This window comes from Danio rerio, chromosome 6 (genome assembly GCF_049306965.1).
Source record: "Danio rerio strain Tuebingen ecotype United States chromosome 6, GRCz12tu, whole genome shotgun sequence".
Taxonomy (NCBI): domain Eukaryota; kingdom Metazoa; phylum Chordata; class Actinopteri; order Cypriniformes; family Danionidae; genus Danio; species Danio rerio.
The window spans coordinates 37,303,868-37,329,822 of NC_133181.1; the positions used below are offsets into that span (position 1 = coordinate 37,303,868).

A 25,955-nucleotide genomic window follows, 5' to 3' on the forward strand; every position below is an offset into this window, starting at 1 on the left:
GGAACCTGAGCCCAACTGGTTAAACAGACAGTTTGTTGCTCTGCTTGACCAAATGCATTAGTGGTTGATCATGGTGTGAAGACTAAATATCCTGTGGTTTGTGTTTTGATAGATGGTTAGACTCATGCATCTGGTATGATTCACTGTAATGGGATGTTTACCCAAAATGGTGTTTATTTACTGATTCTCTGGTCTTTTTTGCTTCTTTATCTTTTTAAAGAGCTTTTTCTCTTAAAATCTTTGACATTTGGCACATGTAGATTTAAAAACATTATACAGACAAAACAAAAGTAATAACTGTGGTATGAGTAAAATGTTATTTTATTCTTTAAAAGTGATAATATTCCTTCAAATAATATTGTTAATGTAAATCATGCTTTGTTTACTCATTTCTTATGAATTGGTGGAAATAACAAATATTTGTCAATTAAAAATTTGTCAACTAAAATCTGTGTTAAAGGTGCAGTATGTAAGTATGACTCCCAGTGGATGAATTAGGTATTGCATTCCTGGATTAAAACAAATGCAAGTGCAGGTTGCTAGATTGATGACCAACAGCAAGACTATCGAGCCTAAAGGCTAATTTAAACCGTGTTCTAAATAAAAGCAACGGCACATGATAGGAATACTTTCTGTGTTAAAAGGAGTTTTTGTTCTAATCAACACCTTTTTATTGATATATTACAAACGGCTTCTGTTTCTCACAAGTGAACAACAGGATAAACTGATCTTACATGACATTTATTGCCATAGACTGAAAGCAGCAGCAGATAGTTCCGCTCAGATCTTGAAAATAAAATAAACCTTTTGAAATCGAACTTTAGAACTGTGACTCACTATCAGTGATTTAACATGTACATTTATTAATGTAAAGACATTTAATATGTATTAAATAGATTATAAACCTTACCATTTTGTGCTTTAAAATGACTGCATTTAAATTTGTCATGTTTCATCTGGTGCAGACAGCCAAACTGCTTATCACTGCAAATCTCATCATGTAGCATGCTGTTAGGACTTGGGGTTTCAATGTAACCTGCTCACCTAGTCTTTATGTTCGTAATATTTTTATTATTTGCTTATTAATAACCTCATGTGTCTGCATCTCATTTCGGAATCTGCTACTGTCCGCCGGAGTTCGCATTTCGGTCACGGACACATGCTTTGAGAGTCTTACTGACAGAATGAATTAAATATGTGGTTTTCCAACAAGGCAACCAGGGGTGTTGAATTATAATTGGGTAAACTGGCATTGGGCAGGTTAAAAAAACAAAATCATGACAGCGTTTTAGCACGGAAAACACATTTTCAAATATTTCAGAATATCTGTCTTCAGCATGTTTTTCAGATAAACAAGTATGTACACTTGGCATGTTTCTTAAATATCTGCAAATATATTATGGTATTTTTATGCTTTAGAAGAGTCAAAAACTTGCATACGGCACCTAAAGTTAACACATTGCTATTGTGTTGTCTAAATATTTCTATACACTTTAAATTTTATTTTTTTTATTTTATTTATTTTTTTGTGGCCCAAAATGAAAAGATTTAAATCTTAATTTTGGAGGAAATGCCATCAGTAATTTACAGGAAAAAACTAAAATGAAGTTTTACTCAGACGCATAACTATAGAGGAATTACCAATCTACGTCACACATGACATCACTTCTGTTGGCTCCCGGTTGCAAAAAGAGACCAGTTGGAACAGAAAACATGTTGTGTTGTGCGGTAGGATGGCAAATTTGAAAAAATAAACAACTTAACTTTTACCGTACGGTTTTTAGCAATACATCGTTTTGAATCTTGTAATCATGGAACATTATTTCTTGCACATGAACACAGAACTTTTTAACTTCTCTCTTGTAAAAACATTTTGAGCTTCAATGAGATTGTGTGTTTTGGGCTGGATGCTTGGCCATTTCGTCTTATCCAAAATTCATTGGGAGGGTGTTATCACAAATGGACCTGTCATCCGAACGTAACGTTAATGTTAATTTTGCAGAATCACTGTGCTTTAATACTGAGTGACAAGCTGTTATAATACGCTGGAAGTATTATGTAAATAGTATATATGATATGTAATCAATATAACTTATTTCTAAGACAACAACAAACTCTGTACCACATCAGATGCCATTCCCTCGCTGTAAATGCTTGCGCTTCCAGTTTATTCTGCAACCTCACTGCATGCGCATCTTGAATGTTTACAAACATGGTTATTCGTCTATAAATCAGAAATGTACTAACAGTATGCTATTTGTTTACAAATAAATGAAAGGACGTGCACTGCAAAAAAATGTGTTTCTTACTTGGATTTTTTTGTTATGTTTCTAGTCTAAATATCTAAACTGATACTTAAAATAAAAAACTTGTTTAAAAAGCTTTTAAGGAAAAACTTACTTAATTTCGGCATATTATTTCTTCTAGAAAATACTTCTTGGTTTAAGAATTTGTAGATATTTGGACTAGAAACAAGACAAAAACTCTTAAGTAAGAAAAGCCTATTTGCAGTGTGTTTTAATTTATATCAAAATAGTTCTTGCATTCTGGCTGTGTCAGCCTTTTTTTAGGTAGCAAACAGTTTCAGCTCCCATGTGAGTCTGTGTTTGTGCATCACCAACCACCATGGTTTAACTAAAAATCTTTTTTCATGCTTTTCAACTCACTTGTTCTAAACAATTAAGAAAATTTTTGTTAACTGGTACTGAATAATCCCTTTTACAGTGAATAAAATAAGTGAACTATTATTAATAAAATGCATGGTTAACTATTGTGTGACTGCCACATTATTCAGCACTTATACTTAATTTAATTTTGAGAACTATTGTTGGACCCAGTTGGGACAAGATGTACTAGTACATTTGGTAATGTCATATAGCTTGCACATTAGCTCCATAGCTGCATCGTAGTCATTTATTGAAAGCACCTCATTTTACTATCATTAAAATGATTATAAAAAAAGAAGCTGCTACTAAGTGGTTGACGTCATATTACGTTGAACATCATCTCATTATTTATGGCGAGTATTGTTTAAGCGCGTAACACTTTATCCCATTAATTTTTCCCTCTTGCGATGACTCATTTGTGAATCATCAGCATTTGGGCCAGGGAACCTGTTCCTATTAATAGAGCCTCTAGTCAAGCCAGCGAGAGCACAAGAGAAATGTTCCCTGGCTGCTGTTTCCTCTGTCCTTGTGATTCACTTAAGATCCACTCTGAAAAGAGCGTATCAAAGTCCTGCTCTATTATGAGGGGAGATGGGTCCATTTTGATGGCTGTTGAAGCAGCATCTGTTAAAGGCAGTAGGTGAGTGCAAATAGAAAATTACCTGGTGAACTCAAACCTCCCCCTCTCTGCCAGTCTGAGGCCATTTTAAGAAACGGGTGCTTTTTCCAGTTTGAGATCACTAGTAAATATTTAGAAGATTTGAAGTGCTGTGAGCGCATAAGTGCTGTGCTACGTATAAGTGCTGTGTTTTAAAATCTTTTAGATGTTTGCATTATTGCTAGTTTTTAGGATATTTATAAACTAGTGTGCTCCAAAACAGTGACAAGGTTTACATTTAAAAGATAAAAAACTAATTTAAACATGTAAAGCTTGTAGTTTTATTCACATCACCTCATACTTCAGCTTCAAATCTTGACCAATCAAGTGCTCTCTTGTATCTGACATGCCCTGTCTCCTTAAGGATGCTTCACATTTGCTTTTTATTTAATGCACTTGATCTCAACCACTCTCACCTGCAGAGTTGTGATAAAGCAAAACGTTATTGGCTGTTTTTTTAAGTGGAGGAGCTACTCTGTCCCACATTCTCTTCATGTTTCGGTTAAAATTACATCAAACATAGAATTTAAAAATCTATCTACAGTGCTTCCCACACATAGACTTTACTTGGGTGGACCGCCCAGGTATATTAACGGCCTCTCAAGTATAATTAGTGACACACACACACACACACATGTGTATATATATATATATATATATATATATATATATATATATATATATATATATACACTTTTTGTGTTCGCCCAATGTAAACAAACATCCGCAAGCGATTAAGTAGTAGAAAATCTTCTCTCCTTTACCTGTTTCATACTACTCTTTCTGTGTGCACAAGACAGACAGTCTCACGTGCCCTGCAGACCCACAGAGACCCGCACCTTTTTGTATCCAGCCGGGGATTGCAGATCTACTAAAATGTCTGGGATTTGGTTTTGCTTTCGTTTTCTAAGCTGTCGTTATTTTTATGCGCACAAGATATTAAATAATTAATTATTTAATCTTAACAACTCAAAAGAACTTTGCTGAATACTCAGAGAGGACTAAAATACATCTAAATTGGCTGCAGAATATATATACACCATTAGAAATGGGTAATCAACTCATTTGTTAAAAAATCAGGTTTTATTGCTGTAATAATTATAATTTTTAGAGATATTGTCTGGTTTTATTCCTTTTTTCTGTCATTTATTTCTCATTTGCTGTATATTCGATTAATTTAATGATGGCAATATATCATCACCTTGGAATTATAAGGTTCTATCTGCGTTCTGAATGATTTTGAGATAAAGTTTTTGTATTCCATAGCAGACAGTGTGTGTGTAACATTTGTTTTTTAAATAAAAAGTCTTAAAATGTAAACAACTTATAAAAATCTCATAATGTACATAAGATGTCATTTAATAAGAATATGTCAATAACTCAATTTTGACAAAAATGTCAAATAGAACCTTATAATAAGGTGACGATATTACATTTCTTATACATCTAAAATGCTTTAATAGTGTTTATAAGAGAAATATAGCATAAAAGAGAAATAATGGATGTTTTTTATTTATTTCAATAGTCTTTTTTTAAGCTGTGACCCATTGAAAAGAAAAAAGTTCATCTATCATCCATCCATCCACCTATCTATCTATCCATCCATCTATCCATACATTCCTCCATCCTGTCTGCAGGTGTGTGGCTTTCAAATGGACTACTTTTTGTCAAATGATGAAGGTGACACCAAAAATGATGTGCTGCTTTCTCACAAGAGAATCATTAGATCAGTCACAGTAGCATCAGATTTCACCATGTTTCAAAAGAGCAGTCATATTTGCTTTACGGTAAAGCACTGTAGCTTTCAAATTAAAAAATGAGCAAGAATACTCCATTCTGTCCTACAGTTGCTCTTTGAGAGACATGCAGATGTAGCTTCAACTAGCTGCATATGTAAATGTAAGCAACAGCTGGGCGTGTCAGCTATTTATGATGTGCACATTTGCCATATATCAGGTGAATGCATCTATTGCTTTGTGATTGTTTGTGAAAAGAGAAATGCATAACATCTGCTTAAGTGTTGTGGATGTACATTAACTGTATTTTTATTCCTCTTCAGCGCATACATCAACAAAGCCAACAACTCATCAGAGCAGATCACACTCATAGACACCGCACTACATTCCCCAGAAGGCTTAGCGATGGACTGGGTTCATAAGAACATCTACTGGACGGACTCTGGACACAAAACCATCTCTGTCGCAAATGTCGATGGCAAGAAGAGGAAGGTGTTGATTGACACCGAGCTTGGAGAACCACGTGCTATTGCTGTAGACCCACGACAAGGGTAACAATATCAAGTTTAATGTAAAAACTTTGAATACCATTTGAAAATGTGCATGATGTCAATCAAGTAAACAAATGTGGATGTTTTTAGCAGGCTAAAAACAAACACTACTTAAATAATCTGTTCTGCTGCTTTAAATAGTAGTAAAAAATGTAAATATGATGTATGGCGTATGATCTATGATGGCTCGCCAAGATTTTTGAAAACCTTGTCAAAGGTTTACTTCATATAATTTTTCCCTGGCATTCATGGTGAAGAATCTTTCCCCTCAGGGCTCTTTTCACCGTATTACTGAAGTAGAAGAGCATGAAAAACATGCAAATGAGGCTCAGGCTGGTCGGCATACCTAATTGTTGCCTGTGGGTAAAGTAGCCACTTCACTCTTATCAGGCCAGAGTGAAATACTGAATCTTTTAATGATGATTCCCTTACTGTACCTATTCATCTTGATTTTTGACGGATGATGGACACCAAAAGTCTCAAGGCCATTGGAGTGTCCTAATTTCCCGCTTAACTCGATCTCATTTGTTTGATAACATGAATGTTTTGTGGCACTAAACCAGTAAAATTCCTAAACTTTTTTTGCATCTTCATTTATTGAATATGTTTGCTGATTTAAATATGCTCAGATGCCAGTAAAATTGTTAAACATCAGTTTTACACATTTTATCATGTTCAGATCTATTGCACAGTAGCCTATTTAACACAGTTTCCCCGTCTGCTTTGGTTTTTATTTCATCAGCATCTCTTAGTTTGCTTGTTTTTTAATTAACTTTTGTGTGCTAGCCATGTCTGTGCATATGAAAAGTGTAGAAGCAAAATCCTCTAAATGCCATTTGACTTTTTTGTACAATTAGCATTTTTCTCTGACTCGTGTAGGCTCAGTAATTTTATTTCTATATTGACAAATAAGATCTTTTCATTACCTTTAAAGTAAAATAACTGAACGTAAACAAAACATGAACACAAAAATGATATTGATAAGAACATTTCAGACAGCATTTAGAGATATTGGCATCTGAATTCTTTATATTTTGTAGCCATAAAATCTTGTAAATAGCTAGTACATTACTGTTGTCATGCCAACCAGTGTTGCCAGATACACTTGAATGTTACCAGCCATAAAACTGTCCAAAGCCCACCCAAAAATCACCCAAAATATTTTATTTGTTTTTGTTTTATTTAAATGTATTTCATTTCATATTTAAAAGTTCTATCCATCCATCCATCCATCCACCCATCCATCCACCCACCAACCCACCCACCCTTCTATCATTCCATCTATCTATCTATCTATCTATCTATCTATCTATCTATCTATCTATCTATCTATCTATCTATCTATCTATCTATCTATCTATCTATCTATCTATCTGTCTGTCTGTCTGTCTGTCTGTCTGTCTGTCTGTCTGTCTGTCTGTCTGTCTGTCTGTCTGTCTGTCTGTCTGTCTGTCTGTCTGTCTGTCTGTCTGTCTGTCTGTCTGTCTGTCTGTCTGTCTGTCAGAATCTTCTAATGTTTGGTCTGCCTCTGAGTTCTTCTGCTTGCTTTCCGAATGCACTGTATCCATCCATCCATCTATCCATCCATCTATCCATCCATCCATCCATCCATCCATTCTTCCATCCATCAGAATCTCCTAATGTTTGGTCTGCCTCTGATTTCTTTTGGTTACTTTCCAGATGCACTGTATCCATCCATCTATCCATATGTCTATCTATCAGAATTTCCTAATGTTTGGTCTGCCTCTGAGTTCCTCTGGTTAGCCCACTACTTTGGAAAGAACGCTGATATGCGGTGGTGCATGTAAAAATCTGAAATTATTTTAACTCAATGTGGTGTCTTAAAAATGTGCGCTCATGTGCGAGGCACTGCAAAAGAAGTTAGATGCGAGCATTACAGTACATTGTAAAACATTGGAAAAGTAGTACATTAAAATGTAAAAGTGTGATCTGTTTGAGTGGCCCCTTAGAACGTTACACTGTTTTCATTTTAGTTTCAATGGCAATGCATTAATCTACAATTCAGAAGAATGGCTGATTCTGGCTGTATTTTTTATATACTTACCCTCAATTTTTATCCATTAAATTCCAAATAACTGGAAAAGTATAAAGCACCTTCAAACAGTGTGATTGATAGTGAGGAGCCTTATATTCACAAAGCTTAAAAACCACCCGTCTAGATTTACAGATTCTGATCATGTAACTCTTGTATTACAGGTTCATGTACTGGTCAGATTGGGGAGCGCAGGCCAAGATTGAGAAAGCCGGGATGAATGGAGTGGATCGGCAAGTTCTGGTTTCAGAGAGAATCGAATGGCCCAATGGGATTGCACTTGGTAAAACATCATTTCAGTGTTTTGCAATTCAGGTTCTCATTCCTAACAAATGTATTCACATCATCAAAATAGTCAAAGTACAAAAACACACACTGGAGAATAGCAAAAACAAGACAACACCAGATAAAAGAGAAGCAGCAAAAAGCAAAACAAAGCATATCATAACGAAATGAAGACACGAGAGAGCTGCATTTGCCATCATTACGACAGACAAAGACATCAACCAAAATGCTGGAGGAGAAAAAGAGAAAACATTAGGGTTGAGAAAGACCAAACAAACGCAGAAAGAGTGTTAATAATGAAGAGCAGCCTCCTGTGGCCAACAGGGCTTTGAATCATTCACCTTCATTGTTTCTCATCAATCATCCGTCAGTTTGCGAAAAACTAAATGGAATTGCTCAAGCAGCGCTGTCAATATCGCCATCATTTCTCTAGCTCACTTAACATGAAAGCTATTTGAAAAAGCAGTTATAGTAGAGGGATAGAAAAAAAGTTATTGACAAAAATGGCAGATTTGAGAATTGCTAAATCTGCTTAGAAACAAAATACTTTTTAATGGGAGAAAAGCTGAGAATTTTTGAGGTGTATTTGTTTTGTTTTTTGTCCTTGATTGTGCTTTTATTTGTGTCTACATTTCATTTCAGACTGCCTTGATTTTTTGTTGAATCATAAAATATGAGGGTTGCAGACAAAATGGGGGGTTTAAGCATCAAAACAATAAAAAAAAGATCTTTGATCGAGTTTTTTTCATGCATTAACATGTTCTGTTTGAGATCAAATCAAGTAGAACGTCAGTTTAACTACATATAAAATACCACTTTTTATCACATCAAATAAACTTTTCATATATTTCAAAAGAATAATTTATGAAACATTAACCTGTTACCCAGCACTCACTTTTGAGGATTTACACCTACCTAACTTTAAATAGTAATAGCTCTTGACCCCAGTAAGCTACAAACACAAATTAGGTATCATTGGAAAGACCGCACTTTCAGCTTTACTATGGTCTATCTACAAAGTTCTACGCTAAAGAATATGAAAAGTTATGACTTCATACATTATTATTAATTGTACTATGTTCAATTTTTTTCATATCGAAACACAGAAAAACATTAATTTATGAAAAAAAATATGCCTTGAAAGCCAAGGCTGCGTCCGAAACCGCCAACTACTCAGTAGGTACTGCATTTGAATTTAAACGTACTACTCGGCCGTTAGAAAAGTACGTTCTATACAGTATGAATGTAAAAAGTATGAATGGAATTCGGACGTACTACATCCGCCATTTTGTCATGGTCATGTGACCTACCTGCGTCAGTTGCGTTGCCTCACTACCATTCATGAATTCGCTCACGGGGCATTATGGGATAGCGCAGCGTGCATGGGATGCGCACTTTAGAATCTCGCCGGAAGTAGTAAGTCATCCGGGTACTTCTCACCTACAGATTTTCGAATTCTATGAATTCGGACATACTACTCGGCTCGCATACTGATTTTAGCGTACTATATAGTATGGAAGTATGCGGTTTCGGACGCAGCCCAAGTGTCTCATGAGTTTATATTTCAAATTTGATTACGTTTTCTGACACTATTTCGGTGTCCTTCTTTCCCTCACTGTCAGAGGCACTTTCTCAAAAATGACCTTGCCAAACTAAAGCAGCAACAGTACTGAATAATTTGGTCTGCAGTACTTTCACAGTTCATAAATCTTTGGAAAGAAGTCACTTTAGTCACTATTCATCATCTAGAATTTTTAATGCTCAAAACGAAAAAAGTTATGGATGATTAAGTAATGAAAAAGAATTGCACCGCACTAAACAATTTATTATTTCATAAACAAATATATGAAATTAGTCCTGAAGCTATACAGAAAAGTAATAGGTCAAAAGCCACACATCTCCTGGGTACGTGTTTGAATATTTGAATTTGATGGCAATATCATGCAAAATAAAATTTCTGTAATTGTTTTTCTTAGAGAGTGTCTTGTGAACTCTATTTAGGGGTCACACTTCAGCCCTAAAAATACTAATCTTTTAACTTTGCCAGTATCTTTAAAAGGATTGTTCACCCACAAATCTAAATTTACTCATTATTTACTCACAGTCAAGTGTTTTTATTGAATACAAAGTGAAGTTTATTCATAAACTAATTTCGAGAGGATCACGTGCTTATGATTGACACGGCTGGCCCCGAGTCAAGCTAATGTACGAACCACCAATCAGACTACTCCTAACCATGTATAAATAACCAAACACCTTACCTTTAGTCATCTTCGTCTTGAAGAATCCCCCCCTTCCAACCCTTCGCCTCCTCCTTTGTCTACAGGGCAGCACGGCGGCCCAGTGGCTAGCACTGCAGCCTCACAGCAAAATGCCACCGCTTCGGGCATCTACCCAAACGGTCAGCATTTTTGTGCGGAGTTCATGTTCTCCCCGTGCTTGCGTGGGTTTTCCCCGGATCCTCCGGTTTCCTCCCACACTCCCAAAAACATGACACTTAAGTAAATTGACTAATCCAAATTAGCACCAAATTTGATTCAATTCTATCAGCAACGCATCACCTTAGCAACCCTCACGCAGCAGGAGGGAGGGGGATTCTCGAGATCTACCCGAGCTCAAACTCCCCTCTCGCCCTGCAACGGGAGGGAGCCCCGGGCTCGAGGCTCTCATGAGCTCGGGGCTCTCTCCCGGGACAGCATGCCAAACTAGCTTATTACCAATCATCAGCTAAGTGTGAACTCTTGAAATAAAATTTTGTGAAGAAATCCAAAAATCGCAAACCATTGACTTTCATAGTAGGTAAGTTTTTAAAATTCAGTAATACTAAGGAAGTCAATGGTTACATGTTGTAGTTTTTTAAATACCTTATTTGTATTCACAGAAGAATGAAACTCAAACAGCTTTGGAACAAGTGAAGGGAGAGTAAATGATGATAGAATTTTCATTTTTCACTTTAAATCATTAGGTTTTAACCATTTGTAAGCTATTTCGTTAATCATTAAAATTAAGTGACACAGTGGCTTAATATTGGCATTGTCGCCTCACAGCAATGAGGTCCCTGGTTCGAGTCCTGGCTGGGCCAGTAGGCATTTCTGTGTGGAGTTTGCACGTTTGCAGTTCAAAGACATACTGAATAGGTTAATTGAATGAAATAAGTTGTCCATAGTGTATGAATGTGTGTGAATGAAGTGTGTGGGTATTTCCCAGTTCTGGGTTGCTGCTGGAAGGGCATTAACTTTGTAAAACATATGCTAGAATAAATAATTAGTTTATTCCCCTGTTGCGACCTCTGATAAATAAGGGACTAAGCCAAAGAAGAATGAATATATGAATGAATATAATTTAATAAAATAACATATTCTTTTGAGTGTTTTTTTAGTCATTTAAGTATGAATATGATGTTTAATTTTGATATAAATATATCTGACAAGTACATTTAATTTGAAACAGACAGCGAAATGTGGCCATATTTTGACACATGAACTGAAATATGTATAATCCCATGACGTGCTACATTTACTTTGACCGCTTATGTTAAATTCAAAGCGTTTGTTGTATTATTGATTGCTACATTTATGTGTTTCCTTAAAATCTCTTTCCTCCAGATCTGTCAAGCAGTCGACTCTATTGGGTGGATTCAAAGCTGCATCTGATCTCCAGCGTGGACCTGAATGGAGACAACCGAAGAATTTTGCTGTCTTCCATGGATCAACTGGGACATCCCTTCGCCCTTACTCTTTTCGAGGCAAGCAAATCTATGAAATGACATGCTCACATTATTGTGCACAGATGGGGCTGCACTGGCACAAGCAGTCCTTGAGATGTTTTTAGATTCAGTTTGGCTTTGTGATGCACACATGAACACATTTTTGCTTAGAGGGTGTAGTTGGAGAAGCAGTACATCTCACTGTGAGACTGCAACACTGGCCAAGAGATGTACGGCTGTGGGTGGCTGGCACCAGTTAAAGACACAATCCAAATTAAAAAGCCTTTTTACTTTGGCAGCTTCTAGGGCACCTAAAGGCAGGACCTGGCCTGAGCAATAGATCTCCTAATGCCCTTCATCAGGCCAGTCGATGAGCTCAGTAAAAGGGCACCCTGGGGCTGAGCCTGAGAAAAAGGAAACAATGCATTTTCTTCAGCCTTTGACTTTTGTCCAGGGTAGATGAAAAATGAAACTCTGCATTACTGCAGTACTTTTGAGGCTGGTTCTGAACTCTTACAGTTCTCCACTTGGCTGCTGAAAGCACAGAAATCGCCCCTCCAACTTTTTGGTGGCATTGCTAAAAGAGCAAAGAAATATTTCTAGAGTACAGTGCTAGGTGCCAGAGTCAATTCCAGTAGGCTCATTATTTCTGTTCATTATTTTTAATTGCACAATCTCATTCATTTCATCTCAATTTACATTTGTTTCTGTTCATTGCCTATTTTGTTGTCTTCAAATACACATTTGCTTTTGGTGGTCGGCAACTTAAAAGTGAACTTAAAACATTGAGAAATAAAAACTGATATTACTGAATAGGATGGGTTTTTTTATGTAAAAATTAGGGATGCACCGATATGGATTTTTTGGGTTACATTGATAACCTATAACTCTTCAGACTTGGAGGCCGATAGCGGATATATATATATATATATATATATATATATATATATAGGCCGATAATTATCAATATTTCAAAATGGTATATTTTTATACAGCAAACTTCATAAACGATTGAACTGCTCTTATGAACTGAAAGGTCTACACTCAAAGCAAAAAAGCTATAATTTCAAAATTGCATGGTGATTATATAGACCTATATTCACTATTTCACATTAATCAGCTTGCAAAAAAATAAATTATTTTCTTTTCTTTATAGTAAATTAACATGCAGCTTGACTATTGCATAAAAATAATAGGTTAAATAACAAAATGGGATTAAATCAACAAGCAAGTTAAATAAAAGGAAAATGAATGAGCTAAGGACTGAAACCAGCTCAAATGTTCTTGAGTAAAATGTGTTACAGTGATGCACACATGTACAAATATTTCATGTCCGAAAAAGCCTTTTTAAAAGGTGTTTTGACAGTTCAGAGCCAAGCGAAAAGCTGAATACAGATTATTACTTAAGAAAATGCAGCATAGATTCATCCTATTTGGCGTTTTAGATTCTTTTGAACACATGTAGCTGTTGCTTGTCAATCAGACAATGCTTCTGTGTTTGTTCTTGCTGTCAATTGCAGGAAAAATGATTAATGAAAAGTTTATGATAAACCACTGTGAGTTTCCCTCAACTGCGGGCACAGATTTGCCCTCGGAGTCAGATTTTGACACAACGCCTGATCATTGAGCACAGATGACTTTATGACAAACACAGAGCATAATATAAAGATAGAATGTGCGGGGAGTTGAGAGCCCCTATGCTGGATTCAATGACTGGCGCACCTCTCCCCCATGTTGCTGTGAAGGCTGTCAGGTCAGTGTGTGTGCGGTGACAGCCCTCACGCGCGCTCGTTATAATCAATATGAATATTCCGATCAAACTGAATACAATCTTACATCAACAACACATGGCAAGCAACGTGTTGATATTTACAAATAATCATATTAGATTACAAAAAACCCAACTACTTGTTTAGCATGTGTGTATCGCTGCTGTTGTTTACACATGTAATATTTTTTCCTGAGACAATTTAAAGCAAAATACACAACGGCACTTGTTTTATTATATCTACAATTATATCTACAATTATGAGGAACATGGTTACTTACTGCGTTATTAACACAAAGCAATACCACATGAAGAAAGGACGGACTTTGAAGGAATAAACAATGTGACTGTGAGGAGAGATCCATTAAAGGCACTGGACAACTCTGAACAAGTATCACCCACGTATACAATACATACGCGTACAATTATGCAACTTATCGGCTTAAAGGTATCGGCCTAATTCAGACATCAGATCTATAACGATAATCTTAAAAATCACATTTATCGGCCAATAATGATATGGCCACCGATATATCGTGCATCTCTAGTAAAAATGTAAAAATAATGTGTGTATTTAGTGCATTTATTGTGTATGACCATACACCCAAAGCACTTTACAATCATGGTGTGGGGGGGGGGGTGATGTCACAGGACAACGACGCCAATGCGCTCACCATACACCAGCTATTGGTGGAGTGGAGAACAAGTGATAGAGTCAGTTTGGTTGATGGGGATGATTGGGAGGCAATGATGGGTAAGGGCCGTTGGATGGAATTTGGCTAGGACCCTGGAGCTCCAACCCTACTCTTTACGAGAAGTGCCATGGAATTTTTAATGATCACATAGAGTCAGAACCTCAGTGTAATGTCTTATCCGAAAGACTGACAGTATAGTGTCCCCTTCACTTTAGTGGGACTCAAAAGGTGTATAGGTTATAGGTTATATATAATGTAAGTAGTGTGTTCACACTGAAAACTCAAAAAAATTTAAGTGCATTTTACCCAGATGATGCACTTATTTAACCCTTAAAATGAAGTGTGGAATGTTGGACACTTCACACACTCAATGACCACAGCTTTGCTCATGAAGCGGAATGAGTGGAGCTTTCAGGTGCACTTGTTGGATTACTTTATTTACTTTGTATTATGAAAGCAAAATTCTCCTTTAAGAGTGATTATAGCACCTCCCGATGGTGTGGTGAATGCGGTAAAACTCATGGCAGTTATTTTTAGTTAATTTGGTCTTTTATTACACTAACTTGGCCACTGTCAAATGTTATCAGGGAAATGGTTTGAATTTCTGCTTAGTAAAAAACATTAGTGTTTTTCCATTTGGTTCAACACTACATTCATATATGATGCTGTTGAGTGTGTAGGTGCATAAGTACATTGTACATAAGTGCATAGTGTAGAGTGAGCCATTTGGGACGTAGCTAAACAGACCGCAAGTTGAGTGCCCCCTACTGGCCTTACTAACACCACTTCCACTAGCAACCTAGGTTTTTTTTAGGATTATTATTTTTTTGCTTCTTTGTGTCATATTTTGTGGCTAACCTATATGGCATTCATTTTGTGAAATGATCATTATTATATGCTATATATGTATATATTCATTTTTGTGAAATGATCAGTATAATATGCTATATATGTTCATATTTTCTGTGGACACAGAGTTTGAATTTTAGATTATAATAATTTACTGAATAATGTTTTATATATATATATATATATATATATATATATATATATATATATTATATTATATTATTACTATTATTATTATTATATTCTGTCTAATACTTTGTTAAAGTAAGAAATGGGTCCCACTTTATATTTAGTGGCCTTAACTAATATGTACTTACACAAGAATTAATAGTTTGTTACAGTGTACTTATTGTGTAAATACGTGTATTTACTGTGTACTTATGCTTGAACAAATACCTGTATGTAACTACACCTGTAATTAACTTCTGTAGTTACATTTGTAAATACACTGCTGACCATCCCTTACACCTTAACCCACCCTTAAACCTACCCATACCACCAAACCTGTTCATAACCCAACCCCTATCCCAACTTAAGAGCACCACAAGTGTACTCAAATACATTTTGAACACAGTAAGTACATTGTATTTATTTTTTGATACAATTGCATAGTAGTTTAGGACACTTAATATAAAGTGGGACCAAGAAATGTAATGCTTTTGCTCAGCAAATATTAAAATTGACAGTTGTTTTATTTAGAACTTTGTATTTCACATAGGAACCTCGAACAAATGTATTCAGCTTTCCAAAAAGTAATGCTTATTTATTTTTAAATCTTGCAGACTACTAACATTGAGACAAACATTTAACATCTAGTACAAACATTTGCTACAAGGCTGTTTGAAAAGTATGTTATATGAGCAGTGTGAATGTAACTCAGACGTACTATATCTGCCATTTTGTCATCATCACGTGACCTATCCATGTCAGTCCCATTCATGAATTCTTTCATAGTGCATCATGGGATAGCGTAACATCCATTCGATGCGCATTTCAGAATCTCGCCAAAAGTAGTAGGTCATACTGATGTTCAAATTACAATCTATACTACTTGGCTTGTATACTGTTTTTAGCATACTATATAGTATGAAAGTATGCGATTTTGGACAAAGTCTGAGTTGGTAGGCTTTTTCTTGTCATTCATTTATTCAAATATTAGCATTTAAAATATACTTTAAACATGAATGATTAATTATTATTTGGTAGCAATGTCACAGTCTTAGTTAAACAATGGAGTTGCGTGTCACATATTATCTCTTAACACACCAGATCTCAAATTACATCTAAGAAATGTGCTTGATTTTCCAGTCACCTTATCAGACATTATATGACCTTTACAATGCCCTGTCTCATAAAACACACCAATATCTCCACACCGGCTTTCACATTATTTCACTGGCTAGTGGGCAGCAGTGAAAATGTCAAGACCGATCAAATCCCACAGGGAGAGTCGCTCCTTTTCCAAATGAAGCCAAGAATATGATGAAGGGTTTTAATAAAGAGCCCCCCCCCCTCTCTTAAGGAGTACAAATTTCAGACATGGATGTTCGAAGCTTTGTGTGTCATGGATTTAAGCAGTTATCTAGATCAGATATGGTGGTCCGTGTGTTTGATGAGAGCTGCAATGCGGCAGAGTTTGAATGCTGTCTAGTGCAGGTTAAGGAGTCCTACTGATCAGAGCTCTGCTGGGATCCAGAAGCCTGACCTTTCCAAAAAAAAAAAAAAAAAAAAAAAAAAAAACACAGCTCTGTAAACATTTTCCAATACTTGTAGCAGATGCACACATGAGCGTGCTCGGTTTACTCCAGATTTTTCACTTAGTAGTTTTAATACAGCATTGTAAAAGTTCATACTGGCCTTTTTACTACATTTTAGAAAGGGACTGAAAATGTACAACAGAAGCTAAATGTAACGAGGAGACTGACACGGAGGGATCCATTATGCAGTATTTATTGCTCAAGCACTTATTCACACACACAATATGCACTAACGTGCAAACACACAACAACAACAGTCTATGATGAATAAAGACTGGCGATGAATAGACACAGGGAGTATTACCAGGCATAGATCGAGGGCAGGCTGCTAGTATCAGAGTCCGTGAACCAGGCGTGGGTCGTGGGCAGGTAGCGAACATCAGAGTCCGTATAACAGGCGTGGTTCGTGGGCAGGCAGCGAGTATCAGAGTCCGTATACAAGGCGTGGGTCGTGGGCAGGCAGAAGGCGAAGCAGAGTCAAGAAACAGGCTGGAGTAATACACAAGGAGTCAGGCAGGAATAACGCTCAGAAATGCTGGCCGGGGCTAAACAAGACTTCACACTGAATGAGCGTTTGGTGCTGGCTTATAAAGGGTACGTGGGTCATTAGCGGGATTCAGTTCAGGTGTGCATGATCAGGGTAAATGGATGATGTAATGCTTAGAAGTCCGGAGAAGGTGGCCTCTGCTGGCCAGCGAGGGGAATGACTGGGACCGAGTCGGTGACACTAAAAGTAGCTGTAAAATAATAGTACGTAATTGTTACCTATGTACAAATAGAACACCTCACAATGGTATCTGTGTTGAGAGAAAAAAAAGATGGCAAATTCTTTTAAATGTATTCAGAACAAAACAAGGTAAAACAATATAAAATGTAAGTAACTATATAATTATACAAAAAAGTGTACAAAATTTAATCTCACAGTTAGCTTTTAGCTAACTCTACTTGCGCCAAGAAAACAACATGTGATGTATATACTGATATACTGTATATCCCCAAGTTTGCATTTGCCCTTTGGCTGACCAAAAGTTGCATGCTTGATTTCAGGTGACAGGAGGCAGATCTGGGAGTCTCAGCAGCAGAATTCAACCATAGTTAAAAGTTATTCTACCACTAAAATAATTTTAGAAACAGTATTTAAGTTCAAAAACATACATAGGACTGCATTCAAATGAGAACACACTTGTGCAAATATAGCCTGTGTCCTCCTCCTCCATCTTCCTCCTCCATTTCCGTATCTGTCTGAAAAGGAGATGCATCTCTGGCTGTCATTGTGGCAGCTCATCTCACCATGCACATGTGCAATATTTCTGTAGTGGCTGATAAGGGCTGATCAGAGGAGTAGTAAAGAGAAGCCCAGCCTGCGCTTTCAGGCTCATGTAGGTGTAGATGGAGAACAGAGATGTGCTGTGAGCTTTAATTAGTCTGATGAAAAACCTTTGTGGTCTAAAAGAAGCAGGAGCGTTTATCTTCATTTTCATCTTCCTCGCTTTCTCTCGAGTATTTTGGTGCATTGCATCATGCAGAAATAAATACATGACCTTCAAAATGACAAGCTTTTGATTTATACTATCCAAGTGTCATTTGAGTTCTGTGCGTCGGTATTGGGAAATAACCTTTCACAAGAAAATATTCATGCGCAGTGACAGTATTTATATTCAGGAGTGTCATGCAATTATATAGGACCTTCCTTGGGGAAAACACCACAAAAGCTACAGTTACAATCAGCTTAAATATATTGTTAAAATAAAATATTTCTGTTTACAATCAATACAGTACTTTTGAACTTTCAATTCATCAAATAATCTTGAAAAGAAATAATATATGTAAAATGTTTACTTTATATATGATTCAAATCAAATGTATGAAAATTAAATGTGAAAATACTTTTGTAATAATCTTCAATTAGGCACGATAGATGTATTTATTTTAAAAAATTATACATATATTGAGTGTCTTTTAATTTCATGAAATGATTTTACTTCTGAATAGGTTGGATGAGATTACTTGGTGAACTATTACAACACGGATATTTATTCTAAGAGTGAATGAAAATGCAAATGTTCCTGCAGGACCGGGTTTACTGGACAGACTTGGAATATGAGGCCATCTACAGTGTAAACCGCCTGACAGGAAATGATGTGGTGATGCTGGCTCAACATCTCAACAACCCATTGGACGTGGTGGTGTTTCATGAGCTCCGGCAGCCTAAAGGTGAGAAATAAGCTTAATTAAAGGCTGTGTCCGAAACCGCCTACTACTCAGTAGGTACTGCATTTGAATGTAAACGTATGAATGGAATTCGGACGTACTACATCCGCCATTTTGTCATGGTCATGTGACCTACCTGTGTCAATTGAGTCGCCTCACTTCGATTCATGAATTCTCTCGCGGGCATTATGGGATAGCGCAGTGTGCATGGAATGCGCACTCCAGAATCTTGCCGGAAGTAGTAAGTCATCCGGGTACTTCTCGCATACTGATTTTTGAATTCTATGAATTCAGATATGCTACTCGACTCACATATTGATTTTAGCGTACTATATAGTATGGAATTATGCGGTTTTGGACACAGCCAAAGTTCCTTTAAGGCAGGGGTGTCCAAACGCGATGTCCTGCTGAAATTAGCTCCAACTCACTTCAACACACCTGCCAGGAAGTTTCTAGTATATCTAGTAAGAGCTTGATTAGCTGGTTCAGGTGTGTTTGATTAGGGAGCTGAACTATCAGGATGGAGTTTGGACACCCCTGCTTTAAGGCTAGTCATTTCACTCAACAGCCATCTTTGAAACACCACTCAGGCAGAATGCTCTGGGATTCTGTTTGAATGGGGAAACATCAAATTCTCCAAAACTGTTTGCAAAGCTTATTAATACATTACATATTTGGAATTACCAATAAAATTAAACAACTGCCTTATATGTTTTGTTTGTAAACATTCAAATCAAACAAAACTGAACTTTTTCAGGTTGCCCAAGCTAATGCACATCAGAAATAAATGAGATTACGCCACCAACCTAATTTTTTGGCGTGTTACACGTTATTATCTGAATAATGCCTTATCTGATCGTCCTGCTCTCCTGAAGTAATTCACAACTTGTTATTTATGGCAAATCTCCTCCCGAAATGACAGCGACTCTTTGTTCACAAGTTTGTGGGCTTTTATGTAGTTGCTGTCCTGTGATTTGTGTTTGACAGAATGAACTGTACCTCATGTTCATTTCATGCAGATTACAAAACCAAAAAACATTTGTTTTCAAGTGTGGTTGGTTCATTTCTGGTTCAAGTTCAGATTTCAAGATATGCTGATATATTTCTCATGTCTTTGAAGCAAGTATTCGCTGACATTCTAGTGCGTTTGTTGACTACAGAAACTTTCGTAAAATCCTCAGTTTACAGCGATCGATGATTGGCTCCTGTACTTGAAGATGGGGCTTCATTTACTGTATTGACGTTACACTTTTCCCCATTCAAAACTATACGAGTGACTCGTCTTGTGTATTCTATAGTCTTTAGATCAATACAGAAAGATGGCAAGCAACTTTACAACAACACGTGTATAGGCTAAACAGTTGTTTGAAGTTATTTAGTTTTTCTCGTATATTAAGCATTTTTCTTCCATTTTTTTTAACGAATGACTACCAAAAAGGTACATTTAACAAGAATTATTTGTTTTCACTCATTTCTGAGGAAACTTTGTGGTTTGAGTGTATTTTCAATGTGTTTAATTTGTATATGGTGACAGTGGTGCAGTAGGTAGCACTGTCGCCTCACAGCAAGAAGCTTTGTTCTGGGTCAAGCCCCGGCTGGGTCAGTTGTCATTTCTGTGTGGAGTTTGCATGTTCTCCATTTGTTGGCATGGGTTTCCTTCGGATTCTCCGGTTTCCCCCTCAATCCACAGACATGTTCTATAGGTGAATTAAATAAGCTAAATTTGCCATAGTGTTTGTGTGGATGTGAAGGCATGGCTGTGTATGGGTGTTTCCCAGTGCCGAGTTGTGGCTGGAAGGGCATCTGCTGCGTAAAACATATGCTGAATAAGTGGTTCATGGTTCATCCCTGATTAATATAGGGACTAAGCTGAAAAGAAAATTAATGAATGAATAATTTGTATATTAAAGGTAGATTGGAATGTGCTAGATAAGTTGGTGGTTCATTCCGCGTTGGCAACACCAGATTAATAAAGGGACTAAGCCGTAAAAAGAAAATGAATGAATGAAAGAAAGGTAAATCCTCAAGATAAATTCTTAAATAATATATGCTTGATGTTTCTGTGCCTGAATTGTTTCATTTTGTAAATTATACAATCTTTAAAAAGCTTTGCTGTGTTTTGCTGGTACATCTTTGAGCATCTGATTATCATTTAACAGTTAACTTGTGCTATTATTTACAGTGTAATTAATAATATTCACACTCAAAACAAGTGCTGAAAATAGCTGTGCTGCGTCTGTTGTGGAAAGCCTAATACAGATTTTTTATGAATTCTGTAAAAAGTTGAAAAGGAGAACAAGACATTAAAAAAACATTTGCAACAATTTAAAAGTCTTTAATGTCCCTTTTTATCAATTCAGTGCTTTTTTTTCATTTTACTTTCCCAGAACTTTTAAATAACTTTCAGTCTGCTTTATCTGTTGAGCTTAAAAGCCAGTGACAGATACTATAATTCATTAAAGAACTTGTATCATAAGAAATCAAACCATTCTTATCTTCTAAGATAAGAGACTTCGATGTGCTCTCAAAACTCAAGTCCAAAAAGATTTAGAGAAACTAAGCTGCAATAACTTTTTGTTCTTGCTCTTTTCACGTGTGAAGAGGCCATTTCGCAAGGCTATAGCTGTAATAAAATGCCCGCTTAATTCCGCTAATGCCTCTCAGGAGCTAATAAAAAACAAAACTTCAACTGTATTGTTTTCAGTGTCACCTTTTTAGCATTGTTATAATGATGAGAGGCAAATGTTTGCTGACTCTTGTTTTTTTACTCTCCAGTAATAGCAACGTATCATTGAATAGCATATTTATGGTGATTTGTTGTTTTTTTATGTTCCAGAGACAGGCAGAGAAAATGAAAGTGGCAGTGTGTGTGCCTGTGTGTGCAGATTTGGGTTCTTTGTTTTCATCCTTTTATCACAAACAGGCCACGTGCAGCGTCCCAGCAGAAGAACCAATTTACAGCCTCCTCACATTAATAAATGAGAAGTGCTGTTGAAATCTAAATCAAAGAATTAAACGTGTTGCTCTGAAAATGCTAACGAAAGCGGGAAAACACGCGCTCAACCAAAGATGATGAGAATGGAATCCAACCGCTTATTGTATCTCAAGTGCCTCTGAGTGAAATATTAATCAGCTTAGCATCCCTTACAAAACATGATTTTATGATAGCGCTTCTTAAGGAAAAGATAGAAATAAAATGTTATTCAGTGAAAGAGCCTTCTTAATGGTGTTTCCAAAGCAGAACATTTTAATCTCGAATGGATTTCCTGCATTGTGGTAATCTATTCATTTAAATGACCACAAAATTAAAAGATGGATTTATAGTTGCTTAGACGGTGCGTGTCCTAACAACATGTGACATGACAAGATTCCAGCATCAAGCAATTTAGATGTCCACTCCAGGCTCAACACAAAAGAAACACTTAAATACCACAAGCATTCAGAAGCGCAGCATAGTGCACTGCAATCCCAACCAAATGGACCATTTTATAATCTGATTATTTCATAATTAACATATAAAACCTATTACATATTTGTCACGTTCAACGCTGGAGATTTATTTTGGTATGCCTGCATAACCACAACTCCCAGAACTCTTTGCACCCCATTAACTCCTGCAACAGCTGACAATAATCCAGAAACTTACAAACAGACACAGCTGTAGCTCGTTGTCACTCATTACATACATACAACTAACTTTCTCATTCACATTGCTTAGTCCTGCTATCCTGTAGCATCATGATGGGGTTTCCTTGTTTTGTTCTCTGTGCCGTGTTTCAAGACCGTCGCTTTGTTTATTGATTTTTGCTATAAGCCGCTTGGACTTGGATCTTTTCGCCTGTGACTCCACTACTCTTTTAAATTGCTTTGTATGATACTCTTGGCTCCTGTGATTGACCATTTCTTGTCTGACCATTCTTTGTTTAATAATGGCACTGCATTTGGATCCCCAACTTCGTTGCCGGTATCGAAAATTACAATATTAACATTATTTAAAAGTATATGCTTGGTCATAGGTTTGCACTTGCATTTGGAGTTCACAGTCCTTAAATTTATGTTTAAACTGTATTTACTGTTTTCTAGTTTTTTCTTTTCAAGGTTTTCTTGGGTAAAATCTGCTGCTGCTTTCAGTTGGGCAGTAAATGTCATGTAAAATGGTGCTCAAACTCACATTGGAAGCATTTAACACTGAATAAAGCACATAATCAGTACCTGAGGTGGTTATTGTCATAGTAGTTTATGCTGTTGTTTAGCTGTGATCACAGAAATACAAATGGTTTCTAAAAATAGAAACTGTCATTGATAGTTAGGACAAAAGCTTCTTTTAACATGGAAAAGATAGCTTTTATCATGTCGCAGTATGGTGTTTCAAGTATGGATACGGTGTTAAGCTTAGTCAATAATTGCTCTGTGTAGCACTTTTGTAATAAACATGACCTTTTTTATCAACACAAAATCTTTCTTTAATGTCATTCATAAATCATTTTTACATGCGTATTTAATGCTCATGAAAAATCCCTCATTTTCAATTAATGGTGTAACGGATTACAAATCTCATGGTTCGCATCACACTACTGTTTTTGAGTCACACAGATTGGACCATTTTCAAATCAGCAAATATTCATTATGAAAAATAATCTTTGCGACTGTTGCTGATAATGATAAATAATGAAATGTAACATCTTGTACAACCTATCATATTTATTTTCAATTAATTATTTAACCATTCACACATTAAACTCCATGTTTCATTATAGGTGTATAGTTTTTGAAACCCATTCATTGACATAATTTTGACGATTGTTTGTCGCCATCTATTGGTTAAACATTGTAATTGCTACAACATACACCAGCAAAAGTTCCATTAAATGGTGATTTTAAGCTTACCATAAACATCAGTGTCTATATCTAAATAATAAACTGTTATCCCATTATTTTGCTATTTAATTGTTTGTAACTTACTAAAAAAAGTGAAATAACTGAATCTCTCTCGATCAAATGCAGATTTGAATGCAATGCTTTGAAAGATTAATAAACATTTGCAAATAATTTACATTTATTATTCATGTTGCTCGGGTTTAAATTGAAATCACACTATTTTCATGTTTAATTGTGCAGCTTTGCACTGAATGCATTAATGCAGGCTTAAACTAGTACAGTAACAGAAAACACCTTTAATTAATAACCTAAGAAACCATTTAGGTCCCACCACAACTTTTTCTGTAATCATTATATTTTTCAGGGAAACCAAAATGCTTTCATTCACTTGAATTGAATAACGCAGGAGGCGATCTCTTTGTAATTGTTATACTGACAAGTTCAAAAAAAGTTGTTAATTCGTGGGTCAAGTGTGTTCCGTGGGTTGTGATCCGTTACACCCCTAGTTTCAATGTTGTTTTTTGTGAAAACTAATACATTTTTCAGGATCCATTAATAAATATGAACCATGCATTTGAGATTTTTTAAATGTCTTTTAAATAACTTTTACTGTCATTAATTTAATGAGAATTAGGAGATTAAGAAAAATCGTACTGCCTCCAGACTTTTGAATGCTGTTAATATTTCAGTTAAAAATATATGTCATACTTAGAACCCATAAATTAAGTGATAAATGACTGTTTCTGTATTTAATATCTAGTTTATTTAGCATCCAATATATACCTATGACCAACCGCATTTAACTAATTCTGAACTGCATTAAACTGAAAAGAAACACTCAATTTCTTTTTAATATGTACTGTATATGATAAACAAATGACATTGAACTACCTCCAGGGTTTGGCTCTGCAGTCTAGCATTCAATGCATATTAATGGTTCAGCTCTCGTTCTAGTATTGTAGTACTGTAGAACTATTCCAAAGGCTAATTTATCAGAATTAAACTGTGCTTTTCTCTGCAGTTCCAGACACATGCAACATGGGGAATTTGCCCAACGGAGGCTGTGAGTATCTGTGCCTCAGAGCTCCTCAAATCACAGAACACTCACCCAAATACACCTGTGCCTGCCCCGACAGCATGGAACTGGGCCCGGACATGCGCCGCTGTGTGTCAGGTAACAAAAGAGAGAGCCCTGGCTCAGGTTTACTCATACTGCACACTTTCAACATACAAACATTTATTAATTCATTGTTGTGAGTAAAATTTGGGAGTTGTTGTCATTTGGAACGTAGACTGTGAGGGAACTACAATGTGTCTCAACTGTAGATAAGTGAAGCAACAGTTATTAAAGTTTAATGTTGACATCTTGCGCTAATGATGTCAGTAATGATTGTGCATCTACAAGGCTGAGAAAAGAACAAAAGACCACTATAGACAAGCATAACAGGTAAATGATGCTACATTACCTTACTCTATAAGGGCTTTTGCACTAGAGGAACTAGTTCCTAGATTTAGAGGCAGTTGTACCCACTTTTTTGACATATTCACCACTGGAAATGGTAATTAAGTTCCTGTAATTAACTATGCTGTGTGAAAGCCCTTATTGTGTCTTGTAGCTCTTTAAAATGCTGTGTTAATGGTTAAAAAAAAGGTTTTTAAGGGGGGGAAAAAGTCATATAGGTGGTGTAAATTACGAGTACTTTTCAGTATTTTACTTATCCACATTACATTGTACTGTAAGTTCACAGTTGTATTTCTTATACAAGGAATTTTAATGTAAAACTACACTGGTTTATGTTCAACTGTTACAAGTTGGAAAAGACATGCTCATCATGTAGATAAGAGACTCCCCATTACAGTCCTGTGATAGTCTGAAGTCATGCAAGGTTGTACACAATAAAATCACCAGTCATTAGATCAAACGTGAATTTAATGAAATATTAACATACTGTAATAATCATGACATGAAAATGGGACTCTTAAATAAGTCAGATCCCTAATATGTTTGAGTATGAGTCAAGACACAACATCAAAAGTAAAATAAAAAATCTATGACAAGACCAAGATCATTAAAACATGGTCTCAGGAGTCTAAGGGCTCTATTTTGTCCTTAAAAGCATTAAGGGCGTGTCCGTAGCTACT

General features: G+C 36.1%; 1 protein-coding gene across 7 annotated transcripts in view; it reads left to right on the plus strand.

Annotated features, from left to right (window-relative positions):
• lrp8 (low density lipoprotein receptor-related protein 8, apolipoprotein e receptor) overlaps nt 1–25,955 on the plus strand; it is a 332,503-nt gene that overhangs the window by 285,988 nt on the left and 20,560 nt on the right. For all 7 annotated transcript variants that reach the window (XM_073953023.1, XM_073953022.1, XM_073953024.1 and 4 more), the window contains 5 exon segments: nt 5,384–5,611; nt 7,829–7,947; nt 11,555–11,694; nt 18,797–18,938; nt 24,835–24,987. In XM_073953023.1, coding sequence (XP_073809124.1) covers nt 5,384–5,611; nt 7,829–7,947; nt 11,555–11,694; nt 18,797–18,938; nt 24,835–24,987 — 782 coding nt within the window.